The sequence below is a fragment of the Aedes aegypti genome, chromosome 2 (assembly GCF_002204515.2).
Source record: "Aedes aegypti strain LVP_AGWG chromosome 2, AaegL5.0 Primary Assembly, whole genome shotgun sequence".
Classification (NCBI taxonomy): Eukaryota; Metazoa; Arthropoda; class Insecta; order Diptera; family Culicidae; genus Aedes; species Aedes aegypti.
In genome coordinates, this window is record NC_035108.1 from 157,778,913 (window position 1) to 157,797,618 (window position 18,706).

Below are 18,706 nucleotides of genomic sequence, written 5' to 3' on the forward strand. Positions count from 1 at the left end.
ATGCATTATCTTCTTCTTCTTCTTTTTGGCATTCCGTCCTCACTGGGACAAAATCTGCTTCTCAGCTTAGTATTCAATGAGCACTTCCACAGTTATTAACTGAGATCATTCTTTTCCAAAGTTGCCATTTTCGCATTCGTAGAGGAAATTGTCTCGATATTCCAAGACACGGATTATCTTCGTACCTGCCACATGATATACACATGCAATAATGGTCAATTGTTAAAGAAAGTTTTCAATTAATAATTTTAGAAGTGCTCTTATGAACACTAAGCTGAGAAGCAGGCTCTGTCCTAGTTGGGACGTTACGCCAGGAAGGAGAAAAATTAACAAAAATCAATTGAATTTTGAAAAACAACGAGGAAAACAAACACGTTACAAGAGGCCCAAGATGTCCGGCCTTTAAACTAGCGTCTGTAAACAGGTCACAGTGGTGATAGTGCAAATAAACTTGAAACACTGTGAGGTTGCACTGCCGTATTTGGATTTTGATCCGAATAAGCCGATCGAACCATATTCGGAGAGTGTAACAGCCAGTATATTGCGAAAGACAGACAGGCGTACGAAGGTAGAAAACGGTGGACTGCAAGAAGGACGTATTCCTCGAAGCGCTTAGACTTGAATAAAACGCTTTGAATCTCAGTGCAGACGAGTTAACAGCAGCACTAAGGCCCCAAGCACAATGTGAACGGCAACGCGGTACAACGGCAAAACGGCATGCCCATCTTGATCTACACTTTACTTATCAATCCCATGTTGATTAAATCCTTTTCAAAATTGACTTGACAAGTAGAGTGTAGCTCAAGATGGGCTTGTCATTATGCCGTTGTACCGCGCTGCCGCTCACATTGTGCTTGGGGCTTAACTCATGCGTGCGATGCAACCATGCCGAAAGTTAGAAAACAAGCTAATGGTCGCTATCCAGCCTACTGGTGGAACTCGAACATTGCCGATCCACGTGGAAGCTGCTGCCGAGACAGAAGGAAGATGCAGCGGGCTTGCAACAACGTTGAAAGAGAGGAAAGTAGACTCGTATACATAGCGGCAAAATCCGCTCTTAAAAGCGAAACCACGCTTAGCAAAGAAACTTGTCTTCAAGAACTTTGCGACTAAGCCAACGCGAATCCGTGGGGCGACGCGTACAGAGTAGTAATGGCGCACACTGGGGCAGAATTGAAAAAAAAAAACGCGGAAACAACCTGTAGTTCTTCGGAATGAAGAGATAGACGTTTGGTGTCTTCAGCAAAAATGATCCCTTCAATGAGGCCGATGTTTTGAGATTAAGTCATATTTTTTAGTGTTATTCGCATAAATGACTGAAATGCCATTTCGGTCAAATGGCAGTTTAGGTGTATGGTTTCTTCGGCAAAGTTGATTATTATTGTATGCTGAAAATAATTGCTGAAGACGTAAAGTTTCCAAGGCCTACTATTTTCGAAATATAGACATTTATTTAAAAAATGTGCTAAAAACCGAAATGTTTGAGTTATGCTTGCAATTTTTCAATAAAATTCTATATATCACTTATGACTATGTCATCAATTAAAATAAAGCAGGTCTGATGAAAATTTGATGGTAAAAATAAAATTTTGTTGGATTTTTTAAGTAAAATTTTCAAAAAACAGAGATATTGTATATAGGCCATTCTTGCGATCGGGCAAGTTCGGGCAGGTGTTTTTATCGCCAACCACTCACGAAAGGTCAGAGCATTCATGTCTAATTTTTCCAAGGATATGATAATTCATATATTTTTTTCTATGTGACCTGAAAGTATGCTTAGCTTGTAAATAGGTTCAAAATTATTTTACATGACAATGTAGTACTACTATTCGCAAAAACGCTCAAAGCTAGACTCATTATGCCTAACCGGAATGGTTATGGTCGAATGGAAATGTAAGTATATGATTTCTTCGGCAAAGTCCATCGTTATTTTAAGCTGTAAACAAATGCTAAAGATGTCAAATTTCCAAAGCCTACTATTTTTAAAAACTGACAAAATTTTGATAAATTGCGTTAAAATATATACATAAGATTATGTCATTCATTGGAATGAGGCAGAGCTGGTAAGAATTTAATTAGTAGATGAAAAACCGAATTTAGTACTATACCATTTAATTCCACTAGAGTTCGTATCTTTTGACAGATACGCGTATTTCGACCTCAACTGTAAGGCCGTCTTCAGTGTCGTGTACTAGCCTCGACTCGATTACAAACATGATTGACCGAAAACATGGAACCAGTTTTACGAAAATGCTCATATTTCTGAAGATTTCCAATTAATCTTAACCCTCTAATACCCAAATTTTTATTTTCGATTTAAGCATTATTTTTCGTTATCTAAAATCGTTCTAAACACGTTTTGGGCATTTATTTATTTTTATTCACAAATTTTTAAATTTTGGTTTTTGATTTTTATAATTTTTATTTTTGAACATCCCTAGCTTTTTTCATTTTTTCTTGAAGCCTTTTCTAGTTGTTGATTTTTGGCAATAATAAAAATTTAAATTGTTACGGTATTTTTAAAAATATTAAATTTTTAATTTTTTTTCGGAGCGTATTTTATTTTCCGTGTAACTAACGGAAAAACAGGTTTGAAATGATTTTAATACCACCAGGCTCTTCGTTTGCGATAGGTTAATCGTAGAAAAATATAAAAGGTACGATTTTTTATATTACACGTTAAATGAAGCCCAGGCATTTGTAGGTTATATAAGAATGCAATTTTTCAAACAATTTCTAAAAATACAAAAAAGTTTCAAAAGTCATGAAAAACTTTTCTTATATGCGTGTCATGAGTCAAGGTTTAAGCCAAAAATAAAATCATTTTGATTTCAGAGCTACAAAAAAATACACATAATTCCAAAGTGTACCCCGTCTAAAGGCGGGGTTGGGTATTAGAGGGTTAATGCGTTTGGCAGCATTCAACTTTCTATTAGTTCTTGTTTCTAGGAAAATTGTAAACATTTATGCAACTTCAAATCACACAAAAATACAAGCGACAAAAAAAAAATGCTATTTGGACATGACCTCGGAAAATCCGGAACATCTCCGATTGCTGATAGCCAATATGCATGATCAAGCAATTCCCTGAAATTATATCAAATTTGCCGTCGATTGCTTGCAGACGCATCCAATTTCATCCAGTTTTCATAAAGTTATAAGTATTTGAATTTTAGAGAAATTTTGCCTATCTCAATCATTTTGCCTATCCCCTGTATTTAACAGTTTGCAGCACCATTTATCAAAATTTTGTCAGTTTTTAAAAATAGTAGGCTTTGGAAAGTTAACATCCTTAGCAATTGTTTACAGCTCAAAATAACGATCAACTTTGCCGAAGCAATCATATACCTACATTTCATTTCGACCGAAATGGTTTGTAATAATGAGTCTGGCGCTTAGGCCGTTTTTGTGAATAGCAAACATACACGCAATGTAAAAAGCAAATAGTTAAGTGCATTTTGGTACCAGTATACCGCAAGAATGTTCATGATTATGTTGAACTTTTGTTTATATTGTAAAACTATCACATTATCATGTAAAATAATTTTGAACTTTTTTATAAGCTTAGCATACTTTCAGGCCATATATAAAAAATATATTAAATATCATATCCTTGAAAAAATAAGACATGAATGCTCTGGCCTTTCGTAAGTGGATTGCGATGAAAACACCTGCCCGAACTTGCCCGATCGCAAAAATGGTCTATACGCAAAATCCCTGTTTCTTGAAAATTTTACCTAAAAAATCAAAAAAAAAAATAAAATTAATTTAACCATCACATTTTCACCAGACCTGCTTTATGTTAATTAACGACATAGTCATAGACAATATATGGTATTTTAATTGAAAAATTGCAAGCAAACTCTAAAATTTCGGTGTTTAGCAATTTTTTTTAAATAAATGTATTTATTTCAAAACTAGTAGGCCTTGGAAATCTGACGTCTTCAGCAATTACTTTCAGCATAAAATAATGATCAACTTTGCCGAAGAAACCATACACCTAAACTGCCATTTGACCGAAATGGCATTTCAGTCATTTATGCGAATAACACTAAAAAATATGACTTAATCTCAAAACATCGGCCTTATTGAAAGGATCATTTTTGCTAAAATCACCAAACGTCTTTCTCTTCATTCCGAAGAACTACAGGTTGTTTCCGCGTTTTTTTCAATTCTGCCCCAGTATGTGGCGCAGTTAAAAAGATCAGCAATACCATTGGAAAGGTGCCCGAAGTGAATGAAGGTCATTATTGACGGATTGTTTCCGCAGCACGAAGCTACAACCTTGCCGCATCCTTATGGAGCGCAGAATGATGAATTTCGAGTAACAAATGAGGAGTTGATCGGTGTTCAGGACCACACTGCAGAACTGCATTGACGATTCCCAGACTCCTGGAAGCGACAAAAGTTGGTGCTGCTGCCAGGCGGTTTCCCCGGCCTGGCGAATCTTCAGCGTATAGACCGATATGCTTGCTGGATACGTCCAGCAAACTGCTCGAGATAGTAATCCCGAATAGACTTACGAAGCATGCGAAGAGCGAAAACGGTCTGTCTAATATGTAGTTCGGCTTCCGGAAAGGAAGAAGGTTTACTGTGGTTGCCTCCAAACTGTTGTGTAAACCATCGAGACAGCTCAGAAGCAAAAAAGGAGAGTGAACCGTTATTGCACGATTATCAGACTAGACGTGAAGAGCGCTTTCGACTGCACTAGCTGGGAAGCATTCGCCGACTTTCATAACCGGTTACTAATATACGAAATAGGCGAAGAAGTAAAAAGAACTCCAATTACGGAGGGCGTTCCTCTGGGCTCTATTCTCTGCCAGACTCTGTGGAATATTATGTTCGATAGTGTCCGGAAATTGAATCATCACAGAGGCGTAAAGATCCTTGGCTTGGCTTGGACGATGTGGTGCTGTTAGCATTCGCTTAATCAAGAGAGGAGGTGGAGGTACTCGCCACCGGGACGATCGATACTGTAGAAGATTGGATGCGAGTCAAGAAGCTGGAGATAGCCCACCACAACTAAAGTGGTCAATCGTAAGGTAATGCAACAGGCAAGAATCACGGCTGGTGGTTGCATCTGCGACTGATGATAAATGATCGGCTTAATTTCAACAAACACATCGACTATGTCTGTGAAATAGCGGCGAAGGCGATATCGGCGTTATCCCGGATCATGGCAAACGACTTGTCGACTAAAAGCAGCAGCAAGTGGCTGCTAGTGAGCGTCACAACATCGATCATTAGATATGGAGGTCCAGCATGGGTGACTTCTTTGAAGACCGAAAGGAATCGATCTCGTCTGAGCAATACGTGTAGGATACCTATCAGCCTCCACCCGTAACGTAGGTTGATCAACTTTACGCGGTGCGTTACGAGGTAAGATCTACCGGGACAGCAGGGACGAAAGTCCAGGGGCTTAACAGACCCTCTCTCAAGACCTCAGCGAGTTGGGGTGTTGCCCAGGATGTGGTGGAGTTCACAGTGGGCTCTGATGAATCTTTATAAGAACCACAAAAATCCGAATGCAACTCTGTCAAAGTGACCGGTGCCGCTTAAAGTACCAAAGCACCCTAGCCCAATCTAACAGGATTGTTGCCAGTAAGATCCTGATTATGGCATACTGGTCACGATACAAACGGACAAGGCATGGAATTACGAGTAGGAGTGCATTGGGACCAACGCCAGTACGGCCCCAATTATGTATACTGGCAGCGCACGACTACGGATAACTAACGGTATATGTACTGGATAATATGCTCTGAGGCTTAGTAGGTTCGGGTGACACTGGCCTGAAACGGCGAGTAAGCTAATGGCACAGTCTTCCCCGTCCCGTAAAACCGTAGCAGACCTTGGAGTACGTTCCAAATCCGTCGCCACAACTGGGCAGGAGTAAGCTCAGATGCCATTACCTGACTTTCGCCGATCCGGCTACTATACCCCATAAAGGACTATGTCAATCCTAGCATGGCCTCCCTGTTTGCATAGATAACCATGGGATCATAAAGGCGACTATTCCAGCGGAGTTGGATAGCGGCTTTTAGGGGGACCCATAAAAGATGATCAACCAAAACAAACAACAAGCGGAATGTGAAGGAGAGGCTTCTGGACCTATCAGTAACCGGCTAAGGTTCCCGCCAAGGAAGGAGGCGACCAACATCAACTTAAGTGAGAACAGTGTGCGCAAAAGCCTAGATACTGTGACGACGGCAGGCACTGGCCACACCAGTGCAACATGTGAGGTGACCGATGGGCCGGGACTAATCGAGGCCATGGATCGCAATAGGGAGTACCTCCCTTAAATGCAGGTAGCTGCTGAGCAACTTAATGTTACCATCGAGTTTGTTAAGAGCAAAAGCAATATCAGCAAAGACTTGAAACAAGTCTACTGAAATTGCGACAATCAGTCCTAGCTGCAAATCAAGACTACGAGAAAGCCAAAAAACAATTAAGCAAGGTAGAAGGCAAAAGAGGTTTGCTTTTGCAAACCTGGAGCGTCTGTACTCCACGTTAGGAGCGGCTCACAACAGCGTCTGTTCCCCATGTCAGGGGCGGCTGATCATCGTCCGAGTGCCAGAGAAGGACTCTAAGCTAAACTGCGCACTATGGCCCTCCGAACATTTAGGGGGAATGGTCCTCCGGAAATCTAGGGGGTTGGTGTCAGGCCCTGCGAGCCAGCCGTAAAAACACATCAGCACAGGAACGTCAACGAGAGAATACGGACCGGAACAATCGGCAAAGACCACAGCGACGAAAATGGACTAGCGATTGGAAACTCGGTACGTGGAACTGCAAATCTCTCAACTTCATTGGAAGTACTCGCATACTCTCCGATGTACTGAAGACCCGCGGTTTCGACATCGTAGCGCTGCAGGAGGTGTGCTGGACAGGAGCATTGGTGCGAACGTTTAGAGGTAATCATACCATCTACCAGAGCTGCGGCAACACACGCGAGCTGGGAACAGCTTTTATAGTGATGGGTGACATGCAAAGGCGCGTGATCGGGTGGTGGCCGATCAATGAACGAATGTGCAAGTTAAGAATCAAAGGCCGATTCTTTAACTTCAGCATAATCAACGTGCATAGCCCACACTCCGGAAGCACTGATGATGACAAGGACGCATTTTACGCGCAGCTCGAACGCGAGTACGACCGCTGCCCAAGCCACGACGTCAAGATCATCATAGGAGATTTGAATGCTCAGGTTGGCCAGGAGGAGGAGTTCAGACCGACGATTGGAAAGTTCAGCGCCCACCGGCTGACGAACGAGAACGGCCTACGACTGATAGATTTTGCCGCCTCCAAGAACATGGCCATTCGTAGCACCTATTTCCAGCACAGCCTCCCGTATCGGTACACCTGGAGATCACCTCAGCAGACAGAATCGCAAATCGACCACGTTTTGATCGATGGACGGCACTTCTCCGACATAACCGACGTCAGAACCTATCGTGGCGCCAACATTGACTCCGACCACTACCTGGTGATGGTGAAACTGCGCCCAAAACTATCCGTCATCAACAATGTACGGTACCGACGCCCGCCCCGGTACAATCTCGAGCGGCTGAAACAACCGGATGTCGCCAATGCGTACGCGCAGCATCTTGAGGCAGCGTTGCCGGATGAGGGCGAGCTCGATAGGGCCCCTCTTGAGGACTGCTGGAGGACAGTCAAAGCAGCCATTAACGACGCTGCCGAAAGCGTTGTCGGATATGTGGAACGGAGCTCAAGAAACGATTGGTTCGACGAGGAGTGCCAAGAGGTTTTAGAGGAGAAGAATGCAGCGCGGGCTGCAATGCTGCAGCATGGTACGCGGCAAAACGTGGAACGATACAGACTGAAGCGGAAACAGCAAACCCGCCTATTCCGGGACAAAAAGCGCCGCCTGGAAGAGGTGGAATGCCAAGAGATGGAGTTGCTGTACCGTTCTCAAGAAACGCGGAAGTTCTATCAGAAGCTCAACACATCCCGCAAAGGCTTCGTGCCGCGAGCTGAGATGTGCCGGGATAAGGATGGGAGCATCTTGACGGACGGACGCGAGGTGATCGAAAGGTGGAAGCAGCACTACGATGAACACCTGAATGGCGCAGAGAACACAGGCACAGAAGGTCAGGACAGCGAAGGCGATGGCTACGTCAGCACAGCGGATAGCGGAAATCAACCAGCTCCCACGATGGGGGAAGTTAAGGATGCCATTCAACAGCTCAAGAACAACAAAGCCGCTGGCAAGGATGGTATCGGAGCCGAACTCATCAAGATGGGCCCGGACAGGTTGGCCGCTTGTCTGCATCGGCTGATAGTCAGAATCTGGGAAACGGAACAGCTACCGGAGGAGTGGAAGCAAGGCGTTATATGCCCTATCTACAAAAAGGGCGACAAACTGGAGTGTGAAAATTATCGTGCAATCACCATCCTAAACGCCGCCTATAAAGTGCTATCCCAGATTCTCTTCCGTCGTCTATCACCTATAGCAAACGAGTTCGTGGGAAGTTATCAAGCAGGTTTCATCGACGGCCGCTCGACAACGGACCAGATCTTTTCCGTGCGGCAAATCCTCCAGAAATGCCGTGAGTACCAGGTCCCTACGCACCATTTGTTCATCGATTTCAAGGCGGCATACGATAGTATCGACCGCATAGAGCTATGGAAAATCATGGATGAGAACAGCTTTCCCGGGAAGCTCACAAGATTGATCAGAGCAACGATGGACGGTGTGCAAAACTGCGTGAAGATCTCGGGCGAACACTCCAGTTCGTTCGAGTCTCGGCGGGGACTACGACAGGGCGATGGACTTTCGTGCCTGTTGTTCAATATTGCGCTTGAAGGTGTCATGCGGAGAGCCGGACTTAACAGTCGAGGCACGATTTTCACGAGATCCGGACAATTTGTTTGCTTCGCGGACGACATGGATATTATTGGGAGAAAATTTGAAACGGTGGCAGATTTGTTCACCCGCCTGAAACGCGAAGCAACAAGAGTCGGGCTAATGGTGAATGCGTCGAAAACAAAGTACATGCTGGTTGGCGGAACTGAGCGCGACAGGACCCGCCTAGGAAGCAGTGTTACGATAGACGGGGATACCTTCGAGGTGGTGGACGAGTTCGTCTACCTCGGATCCTTGTTGACGGCTGACAACAATGTTAGTCGGGAAATACGAAGGCGCATCATCAGCGGAAGTCGTGCCTACTATGGGCTCCAGAAGAAACTGCGGTCAAGAAAGATTCACCCCCGCACCAAATGCACGATGTACAAAACGCTCATAAGACCGGTAGTCCTCTATGGGCATGAGGCGTGGACTATGCTCGAGGAGGACTTGCAAGCTCTTGGGGTTTTCGAACGCCGAGTGCTAAGGACGATCTTCGGCGGCGTGCAGGAGAACGGCGTGTGGCGGCGAAGGATGAACCACGAGCTCGCTCAACTCTACGGCGAACCCAGTATCGTGAAGGTAGCTAAAGCTGGAAGGATACGCTGGGCAGGGCATGTTGCAAGAATGCCGGACAACAACCCTGTAAAGATGGTGTTCGCCACGAATCCGGTCGGAACAAGAAGGCGTGGGGCGCAGCGAGCTAGGTGGATTGATCAGGTACACCAGGACCTGGAGAGCGTGGGTCACAGTCGAGGATGGAGAGAAGCGGCCATGAACCGAGGGAATTGGCGAAATATTGTTGGCGAGGCTTTATCAAGATAATTGATGTAAAGCCAAATAAGTTAGTAAGTAAGTAAGTAGAAGGCAAAAGAGACACTAATTCGTGTTAGACCGAAGTATTTTCCGTCACAGGCAACGCAAATATATCTGATGATTTTATTCGAAACGCGATGTGAAAGAGGGGCCACTCCGAGGATGAATACGTGACGAAAAGACTTATGGTTGCTAAGGGAAAAGTGACCTACGCAGCCGTCCTCCACAGCGGAAAAGCTGGCATGAGCCAAGCTCCACGATCAAGATAACACGACAATCAAGGAAAGGCCAACACCAAGCCTAAGGCCAAGAAAGCTAAGAAAAAAGAGCCACGGGATAGGAACCGTTATCAAAACGGAGGAAGTGAAATACGCCGAGGTTCTGAAGAAGTTATCGCCATTGGGCGCAGATGTGCGGAGCATAAGCCGGACTAGAATTGGTGAAATGATCCTAGTCTTAAAGAATGACGACAAGCAAAACGGTGTAGTCTATAAGCAACTGGCACAAGAATTACTTGGCGAGGAGGTTGATGTAAGATCCCTAACTGCAGAAGCGACTCTCTGGTGTAAACATCTGGACGAGGTCACCGATGCAGCGGAGGTTTCGACTGTCCTCAAAGAGCAGTGTGACATCGACGTAGCCAGTAAGGCCGTCCACATTAGAAAAAGCCTGCAGGGTACCGGGCGATCAGGCTACCTGTTGCAGAGGCCAACAAAGCAAACAACTTGTACATACTCAAGGTATGCTGGTCGGTTTGCTGGCTGAGCATACAACAGCCTCCTGAAGTTTGCTTCAAGTGTTTCGGGAAGGGCCATAAGTTGCGGAATTGCAATGGTCCCGACAGAAGTAAAATATGCATAAAATGTGTGCACTGAAGGCCATAGGGCAGGCGATTGTAAGCAAATCGCTAAGTGCCTAATATGTGTCGACAGAGCAGACATCAGACACTTAACGGGCGGACCCAAATGTCCGGGCACAAGCGGAGTATCAATGCAGCCAAAACCGAAGTAACACAGTTAAATTTAAACCACTGTGATGCAGCCCAGTAGCTGCTTTGGCAGTCAGTCTCGGAAACGAAGACCGACGTGGTGTTACTATCGGACCCATACCGCATACCAGCCAACAACGGGAACTGGGTAGCGGATTGGTATCAACAACTTGCAGCTATAGGGACGACAGGATAATACCCAATCCGAGAGGTAGTCTTTATCTCAAACGAGGGTTTTGCGATAGCAAAAATCAACGGCGTGTTCTATTGCACTTGTTACGTGCCTCAAGGTGGTCGTTTGGGGAATTTCCCCACATGGTCGACAGGATGATAGCCGATCTAGCTAATCGGCAGCCAGTAGTGATAGCTGGAGACTTAAATGCATGGGTAGAAGAATGGAGTAGCCGCTGCACCATCCAAAGCAGCCAACTATTGTTGGAATCCCTGGCCGCAATAAATGTAGAGCATGTAAATGTGGGTACATTGAGTACCCACAGAAATGGTGCAGAATCGACGTGACGTTTTGTAGTCCTAACCTTTTAGGTACCATGAACTGGTGCATTGATGACGGTTATACTCATAACGATCATCAATCGATTCGCTATAGTATAATACCAGGTGGGCGGAAGGCAGCGCAATGTAACTCGACCCAAGCCCGAGGATGGACGGCGAAGTATTCATTGAAGCCCTGAAGCGTGAACGGAACACTCTGGACCTAAACGGTGAAGGGCTAGTTGCAGTGATATCACGAGCGTGTGTCGAGAAAAGCCCCTCATAGAGAGAACAGGCCACCGATGTACTGGTGGTGCGAATCAATTGCAAATTATCGAGCAATCTAGGCTAGACGAAGAATGCAACGAGCACGCACAGAAGCACACAGAGAAGAATGCGGTGCAGCATTCAGAGAGGCAAAGTTAGCTCCCAAAAAAGAAATCAAGAGTCGAAAACGAGCATGCTTTGATAGTCTATGCCAGAGTGCCAATTCAAGTCCGTGGGGCAACGCCTACAGAGTGGTAATAGCTAAGACCAAAGGTGTCATAGCGCCCCAAGAAAAGTCACCCGAGTTGCTGCGATCGATAATCGATGTACTCTTCCCGCATCATCTCACAAGTTCATGGCCCCCAGCGCCGTATGCGGCAGATGAAGGGAACGAAGTAGCGAAAGCTGGCAGAGGTCATGAAATTATTCGAAGAGCTGGCAGAAGTCGTGAAATTATTCACGTCAAACAAGGCACCGGGACCCGATCGTATCCCAAATGTTGCCTTAAACCGGCAGTGAATGCGAATCCGGACATGCTCAGAACCACGATGCAACGCTGCATAGAACAAGGAATCTTCCCGGATGTATGGAAGCGACAGAAAATGATGCTACTACCAAAGGCGGGGAAACCACCAGGTGACCCGTCGGCGTATAGAAGTATCTGTCTACTAGATACGACGGACAAGCTGTTGGAGAGGTTGATCCTCAACAGGCTAGTAACGTATACGGAAGTTGCGGACGGGCTGTCCAACAACCAGCTTGGATTCAGGAAAGGTAAATCTACTTTGGGCTCTATCCAGTCCAGTTTTTAATCCAGACAGTTGAGGTGGCAATCGAGCATAAAAGGAGCGGCATCCGTTACTGTGTAGTTTAACAGCGCAAGCTGGGAAGAAATAGCCCACGCACTTCACCGCCTCAAGGTACCGGTGCAGTTGTGTATGCTTCTAGAAAGCTATTTTGATAAGATGATTCTACTGTATGGTACAAAGGAGGGCAGAAAAGCGTTCGAATTACCGCGGGAGTACCTCAAGATTCAATCTTGGGCCCAATGTTATGGAATGCGATGTACGATGACGTACTGAGACTGCCTCTTCCGACGGATGTTTTATTGTTGGCTTCACCGACGATATCATCCCAGTGGTCTATGGTGAATCGATGGAGAAAAAAGAGTTGACAGCAGAGCACTCTATTTCCATAGTTGGGGAATGGATAAAGTCTAGAAAACTAGGACTTGCCTGTCACAAGACTAAGGTGGTGGTGGTCAACAACCGCAAGTCCGAGCAACTGGCGCTTATCTCGGTACGTGATTGCACCATAGAGTCCAAGCGATCTCTTAGGTATCTTGGGGTAATGATCGATGACAAGCTCAGCTTCGCTAGCTACATTGAATATGTCTGTAAAAGGGCTATAGCGGCGCTTTCGAGGATGATGTCTTACAGCTCTGCTGTAATTGCCAGCAAACGCAAGCTCCCGGCAAGCGTGGCGCTATCCATACTAAGGTATGGAGGACTAATATGGTCAAAAGTGCTTAGAACGGGTAGAAACCTAAAGCGGTTGGAAAGCACGAACAGGATCATGTGCTTAAGAGTAGCAATTGTATACCGAACGGTTTCTTAAGAGGTCGTGTGCATCATAGCCGGGATGGATCATCAAGGAAGATATTCAATGCTTCAATCAAAGAGGTTCGAGAGGAGTGCGCAACGCGTGTAAATAGGTAACGTTCAGAGGTTGGCAGCAGGAATGGGATAACTCCACTAAACGTAGATGGACCCATGGGCTAATACTAAATGTGTCAGCTTGGTATGAAAGAAACCATGGGGAAGTGAATTTCCACCTGACGCAGTTTCGGCCAGGGCATGGTTGCTATATGCAGGTTTCACCCCTCGTAGTCTAATTGTGCTGGTGTGGAGGAAACAGCGGAGCATGTCGTGCTGCGATTGTTGTGAGAGATCGCATGCTCGCTACATGCGGAGGAGACTCGTCGCCCGACAATGTATTATAGAGAATGTATGCGGATGCCGAGTGCTGGAATGCAGTAACTACGGTTGTCACTCACATTATGTTAGAATTGCAGCGCGTCTGGCGCACCGACCAAGGGTTGGCTGCAGAGGATTAGCCCTGCTGTCGCTGGTCCCTTGTAACATTGTTTAACTCGGCTAGAGGAAGCAGTTTGCCTAGGATACTTCTGCTACATGTGTTTTGCAATATGCATTGGCCCCTCCCCGAAGCAAAGTCATACGGTGGTTTCAGGGAGATGAGGGTCTGAGGCCAAGGGTAACCTCGGTGCACTCTGTACATCACGTGAGCAATTCAGCGAGAATTGCTCATGTGCAGTGCATGGGCTGGTGGTCGTTGTCGGTACGGCATCCCCACACCCCTTAAGCAGATTTCCACCCCTTGGCAGATTTCCTCCTTGTTAAGGTGAAGATGCATCGAAGCCATATTTCTACATATCAAAAGCACAAAGAGAACCAGAAAATGGTTTGTGCTGAAAACTTGATCGATTATTGGCTGATGGTGACCAATCACTCAAGTTTTCAACTTGAACCGTCATCTGGTTGTCCAGATTTATGCTTTGGAAGTTTTGAAGCGTGGTTCGATACATCTTCACCTTAAATTTAAAAAAAAAACAAGTATGTATCAAGTGAATTATATCAAAGTTCAACATATCACTCACCATGCACTCATAAATATGTACTCCAAATAGCAACAATTAAACCTTTTTAGTTGTCAAAAATGTTTGCCATATTTTGTTTTATTAATTTTGATCACAGCTGATTTGTATATAGAATCAGATCGGTACACGCAAAGCTGTTGTCAGCGTACTATTAAAATATCAAAACCACTACTGCTGTACACATCACAACATTTTTTAGGTTTTAGATGTTGCGTTTTAGCGTAATTCATTTCAAAGAGATCTATTTTTTGCACACAAATGCATTGTTAATTAAAATAACGTACAATTTTACCTAGCCAAAACATATTTATGAGTTTGATAACGAAAAATCAACCTTTTCGACTAATTAGTTACTTCAGATATGGTCTATAATTGGACCCAAAAGATATCACACATTATTGAATCGCTTGCCAATCATACTTTTGCTAATTAAATCAATTTTTTAAGCTAAAATGAACCAAGATCTACTAATAACCAATCATTAATTGAGGCAATTAATCAAACCAAACCGGTGCACATTTGTCAAATCTTGTGGTGGTGGTGTCAAATCTGTAAGTGTATTTTTTTTCTATCTTGTGTTCAGTGCTGCAAACTGTTTAAAACTGGAATAGGAAATCGAAAAATCTCTTGCCTTCTTCTTACTGCTTTTGGTGGATGTGGATTGTTGCAGGGATTCGCACATTTTTTCCTGCGATTAGAAAACAAACATTATGTAGTGGGATGTCTAGAAGCTAGAACTATCGAAGCGTGTTCCACTCTGTGTGCGCAATATTACATTCGTATGACAGCGTGCGTTACTGTATGTTGTCTGTGATTGAACATGTCAAGTCCAGTAGCCCCAAACTGCAATAAATCAAGCTGTGCATTTCAGTTGATGAACGGTCGAATGTCCGCTTGCGGTTTCAATATTTTTCATTGCTGTTGCCTTTGCTGACTATGGCAGGCTGCAGAGAAAATGTCCACGCAAAATGTGCACCAATCAGTGACACTCAAGCTATCCAGGGATTTGTAAATTTAATTATTTGCCTACTGGCATTTGTATGGCATGTGTATAAAGAAAATATCATCAGATATGACCGTTGACATTTCGGATCGATAAAAATATGTCTGAGTCTTTTTTAATTGCGCTTGTTGAGTTTTTTTTTCAACAATTCAATTAAAAGCTATTTTTGCTGAAGTTTACTTGACTTGCTATCAATGCATTTTACCTCTTCAGGGCGTATTTTTGAGGGTTGAATATCTAACCCTATTAAATAATTGTATAGTGCATAGATTTCGTTGGAATCGAGTTTTATATGAGTAATCTTGAGTGTATCAAAAAACAGTCGTCCTGAGCCGGCTACATGTATGCATATTTCAATTACATTGTCAATTTAAAAGAATTTCGTTAAGGTGAAGATGAACCCACACTTGAAAATATTCAAAAGCACAGATCTAAAGAATTAGGAACCGGTTCAAGCTGGAAACGTGATCGATTGTTAACCAACAACGAGTGACCAATTAATCGAGTTTTCATTTTAAAGGGTTGCACTGTTATTTGGTAAATTTAAGGTTATCTATTTATTGCGAAGCAATGCACATTGAAGTTCAGGAACTCAAATTACACCAATAGGGCAAACGCTCCCTTAGTGGAGGTAGCTCCAATAGTGGAGGTAGTGTGTTTTGAAATGTTTCGCACTAATTTATGGCTATGTGATATTTTTCTATGATGTACGATGCGAAAATGATATAAGTTATCGAAAAATATTCATGAAATTTAACCGTTAAAGTATTTAAAACAATTATTTTGCTTAACATTTTTGCTCCTTTGCACCTATAGTGGTGCATCAGTACCCATAGTGGAGGGTCCCATAAGAAATCAATGAATTGCGCCACTAAAGGAACCATTCTTAAAACATACCTCCACTAAAGGAACAGTGTTCCTATTATTGGTGCAAGGCTTTTTACAGGGAAATTTTAAATGAATCGTGATTTTTATACATTTGAATGATAGAAGGATTTGAAATCTATCGACTGATACGTTAAAATCATATATTTGATGATTTTAACACTGCGTTTTAGCAGTTTTCCCTTAGGTGCACCACTAATGGTACATTTGCCCTATTATATTCGATTTTTTGCATCACTAGACAATTCTATTGTGGTTGCATTAACATGCATTAACCCTTCAAGTGTGGTGGTGGTGACTATCGTTGTAGTTATTGGGGATCACCGGAAATGCAGTAGTGACCTGGACTCGTACATGTCCCTGTGTATGTGTATAGAATGTTGGACTCGATGATTGAAACCAGCATTACTCATGACTGTTGCGCTGTTGATAAATTTAATAAATTAGTTACATTCGATGGGCTGGATTTTCATACAGAGTGCAGGGCAGTGTGTCTGCAATTGAGTTTGAGGCTGACGTGATTTCCAGCTGCAACCCGTTTCCATGCCGAGATGATGTGGGATTGGGTTATTTTTGGGATCTGTCTCGATATGGGTTGGTTTACAAATAGTCATGGTGTGTTGTTTGAGTAGGTGTTTGCAAAAGGGATATTCTTCGACGACAATTGATCCAAATTGATTCAGATCGGCGAGGGTGGTGACTGTTGAAAGCGTGCTAAACATGAAATGGTTATTTCACTGTGAAAATTAATTACTAAAAGTGCAATAAAGCATTTGACGCGAAGCTATTAGGGCATGCAGTTCTTTGAATGGCGGAATAATGCGTTGATCGTACGATATCGAACAGAGTATTTTCAATGTGATATGAATTTAAAATCTGCAAACCTACAAAATTAAAAAAAAATGCGCTTTTTTTCTAAACTTGAAAGAGTTGAAAACTTAATATAGCTTGCATTCTAGTTGACTGACATTTTTTCAACATACAAATATTTTATCAGAAAAATGTAAAATGTAGCTGGAAACTTTTGCACAATACATTCGATATTTCAAATGAGAAATCTAGCCTAACATATGAAAAAGCACGGTACAACCTCCAACATCCAAATTCTCGAAAACTTTCACCACTATCAGGAGGTAGGGAAGTTTTCGAGTAATGGTTGCAATGCGCCTGCGGAAGACGGGGAGGTTTTGGTTCGAAACGATTTTTAAAACCTATTTTATATTTCTAGAAATAGTATAATATGGAATGCAACTTTGTTGAACATAATCAATTATGCTTTTCGGCTACGCAGCCTTAATTTTTCAACGGCTTATTTATTTGCCCGACGTTTTGACACGGGAATTGTGTCTTCGTGTTTTTTTTCGTGTCGAAACGTCGGGCAAATAAATACGCCGTTGAAAAATAAAGACTGCGTAGCCGAAAAGCATAATTGATTACAACCATACAGTCGATTCCCCACCAGCCATCAAAATTGTTGAACATATATTAGCTTCTTCTTCTTCTTCTTTCTGGCGTTACGTCCCTACTGGGACAGAGCCTGCTTATCAGCTTATGAGTGTTCTTATGAGCACTTCCACAGTTATTAACTGAGAGCTTACTATGCCAATGACCATTTTTGCATGCGTATATCGTGTGGCAGGTACGATGATACTTTATGCCCTGGGATGTCGAGAAAACTTCCAACCCGAAAAGATCCTCGACCAGTGGGATTCGAACCCAAGACCCTCAACTTGGTCTTGCTGAATAGCTGTGCGTTTACCGCTACGGCTATCTGGGCCCCGTATTAGCTTATCATCAATGAAAACGGACTTGGCAGTGCCTGTTTTTCTTCACCTTAAGCTCAATTGATGTCTGTCAACCTCAACTTGGTATGTATATAGAGACTGCTATGCTATTGTGGATTGTGTTTATTTTCCCCGAACGCCAGTTCCTTGAATGACCCTTTTCTCCGTATGTCATTTTCCCGAATGACCTGTTTCCCCGTGTTGCAGCTGCACAAAGGTGTAAAAGAAGAATGTGAACTGACATGTTTCTGATAAAGAATCATTCCAGTAATTTCTCCGGAGATTTCATTATGAAATTCTTCAAGGCATTTTCTCCAGAAATCAAAATTTATCCGGGGATTTTCGCCAAGAATTTCTCTGGGGATTTGCACCAGGAATTTTTTCGGAGATTTTCTCTAGGGATTCCTCCGGGAATTCCACCAGTGATTTGTTCCAGTTTCGTTGATTCGTTGATTCGATATCCTTCGGGAATCTAGCTCCAGTTATTTCTCAGGGGATTTTCAATAGCATTTCCTTGGGGATTTTATCCAGGAATTCATTCCTGTATTTCATTTAGATATTTCTCCAGGAATTCATCCGGGTATTTTATTTAGAAATTTCTTCGGGGATTTTCTCCAGAAATTCCTTCGAGGATTTTTTCAGAGAATTTATCTGGAGATTTCCTCCAGAAATTTTTATGGGGCTAGGAATTCCTCAGGGAATTTTTCTTCCAGGAGCTCCTCCAGAGGTTGTTTTCCTCTGGCGATTTGCTTGAGGAATTATTCCGGGGATTTATCCGAGGAATTCCTCCAGAGTTTTCTTCAGAAATTCACACGAAATTTTTTTCAATGAGTTCCTCCGGAGATTTTCATCCCAAAAACACCTCCGAAAAGCAATTCCTTCGAGAATTTCGTGCAGGGTTTTCTCTGAGAATTTCGTCCATAAATTTCAC

General features: G+C 43.3%; 1 protein-coding gene across 6 annotated transcripts in view; it reads right to left on the bottom strand.

Moving 5' to 3' along the window:
* Positions 1 to 18,706, bottom strand: part of LOC5576177 (SCY1-like protein 2) — a 427,894-nt gene that overhangs the window by 17,676 nt on the left and 391,512 nt on the right. For all 6 annotated transcript variants that reach the window (XM_021842934.1, XM_021842931.1, XM_021842932.1 and 3 more), the window contains one exon: positions 14,735 to 14,791. In XM_021842934.1, the coding sequence (XP_021698626.1) occupies positions 14,735 to 14,791 (57 nt within the window). The remainder of the gene's footprint in view (positions 1 to 14,734; positions 14,792 to 18,706) is intronic.